The sequence below is a fragment of the Berghia stephanieae genome, chromosome 10, assembly GCF_034508935.2.
Source record: "Berghia stephanieae isolate SIO BIC M18660-M18661 chromosome 10, UCSD_Bste_1.3, whole genome shotgun sequence".
In the NCBI taxonomy this organism is placed as follows: domain Eukaryota; kingdom Metazoa; phylum Mollusca; class Gastropoda; order Nudibranchia; family Aeolidiidae; genus Berghia; species Berghia stephanieae.
In genome coordinates, this window is record NC_088369.1 from 24,281,943 (window position 1) to 24,283,652 (window position 1,710).

The window sequence follows — 1,710 nt, forward strand, 5'->3', positions numbered from 1 at the left end:
CATCATCATCATCATCATCATCATCATCAGGATCACCATTATTATATTATATATTATTATTATTATTATTATTATTATTATTATTATTATTATTATTATTATTATTATTATTATTAATTATTATTATTATTATTATTATTATTATTATTATTATCATTATTATATTATTATCATTATTATTATTATCATCATCATTATCATCATCATCATCATCATCATCATCATCATCAAAATCATCATCAACATCACCATCATTATTGCTCATAGCGATATAACAACTAATCTACCGTTCAGAGACGCGTGGTCACATTCATTTTGATCTTGTTTGGAATGGAAAAGGTCACGAAGGTCGTGTCCTCTCGTGATTGGGAACTGGTCGGCGTAAATTCCCGACTCCGACTCAACAGTACTCGAATCCTGTATAATTATTGTATACAATAATTAGAAGAATCAATGAACACCAACGTCCTACCCACCACATGAGGTTCGTTATCATCATTATCTAGCATTTTATTTATGGTACATAAAATAATAACCATGTTAATCATCATCATCATCATCATCATCATCATCATCATCATCATCATCATCATCATCATCATCATCATCATTGCCCTTTTCATCCTGGGTCAGGGTTTAGGCCATACAGACAAACAGCTTCTATCCTCGTTCCATGTCTTATCACTTCTCTGTATATCAGCTTAAGTTCTGTCATTGCATGAACTATTCGGTCGCCCAAGCTAAAAACAAAACAAAACAGGATTTGATTTGTCCGCCTGTGTTTCTGAAACAATTTGAGTTTAACGGAAGGGGTGTTAACCCTTCGACAACCCCCAACCTGGAGGACCAGGTGACTAAAAAATAGGGGAGTCCCACACGATTAGTCGCCTTTTACGAAACGCTTGCTTTTATATAGAACAATTTCCACTTAATGTGCATAAAGCGCTTTACAAAGGGTCCATGACCAACAGCAAAACATAACATGTAGAACGAGACATGACGCTTGTTATTACAATTTATTTTTACGACCGAGACAATGCTGTTAACGGCCAGGTACTTAAAATTTTTTTTTTAAATTGAGCTTTTATATAGCGCAAAATCCACTAAATGTGTGTGTGTGTGTGCTCAAAGCGCTTTACAAGGGGTCCCTGGTCAACAGAAACATTTAACATGTAGGACGGGACATGACGCCTGTTAGGCGATATTACAATTTTTCGTCAGAGACAACGCTGTTAACGGCCAGGTACTCATTTTACACCTGTGAGTGTGAGTAAAGAGCCTTTTCCAAGGACACAACTATGCGTCGAGCGCGAGGCTCGAACCCAGGACCTTCCGATCCGAAAGCGAGTGTCATACCACTAGACCACATAGCCGCACTACTTATTTTACACCTGAGTACATTGAAAGTAAAGAGCCTTTTCCAAGGACTCAACTATGCGCCGAGCGCGGCTCGAACCCATGCTTCTTCCGATCCGAAAGCGAGTGTCATACCACTAGACCACATCTTACTAAACTGTATTAAGCAGACGATAAAGGTTAAGGTTACATATAGTTTTGTGTGCTGGTCCGTTATACTTCCAGATGGCAATGTTGTGAGTTTCTTAGCCAAGCGCATACTATATATACAATTGGCTTAATGTTTTATTCTGAAGGGTTGATTTGACAGATTGGTTTTTAGATTGCATGACAAGACACAACGAAAGATTTAAC

General features: G+C 37.2%; 1 protein-coding gene across 1 annotated transcript in view; it reads right to left on the reverse strand.

Annotated features, from left to right (window-relative positions):
- LOC144980614 (uncharacterized) overlaps positions 1–715 on the reverse strand; it is a 110,110-nt gene extending 109,395 nt beyond the window's left edge. Inside the window, exons 1-2 of the mRNA XM_078928294.1 lie at positions 656–715; positions 288–417 (exon numbers count right to left, since the gene is read on the reverse strand). Of these exons, the coding sequence (XP_078784420.1) occupies positions 288–417; positions 656–715 (190 nt within the window). The remainder of the gene's footprint in view (positions 1–287; positions 418–655) is intronic.
- Positions 716–1,710: the final 995 nt, after the last annotated feature.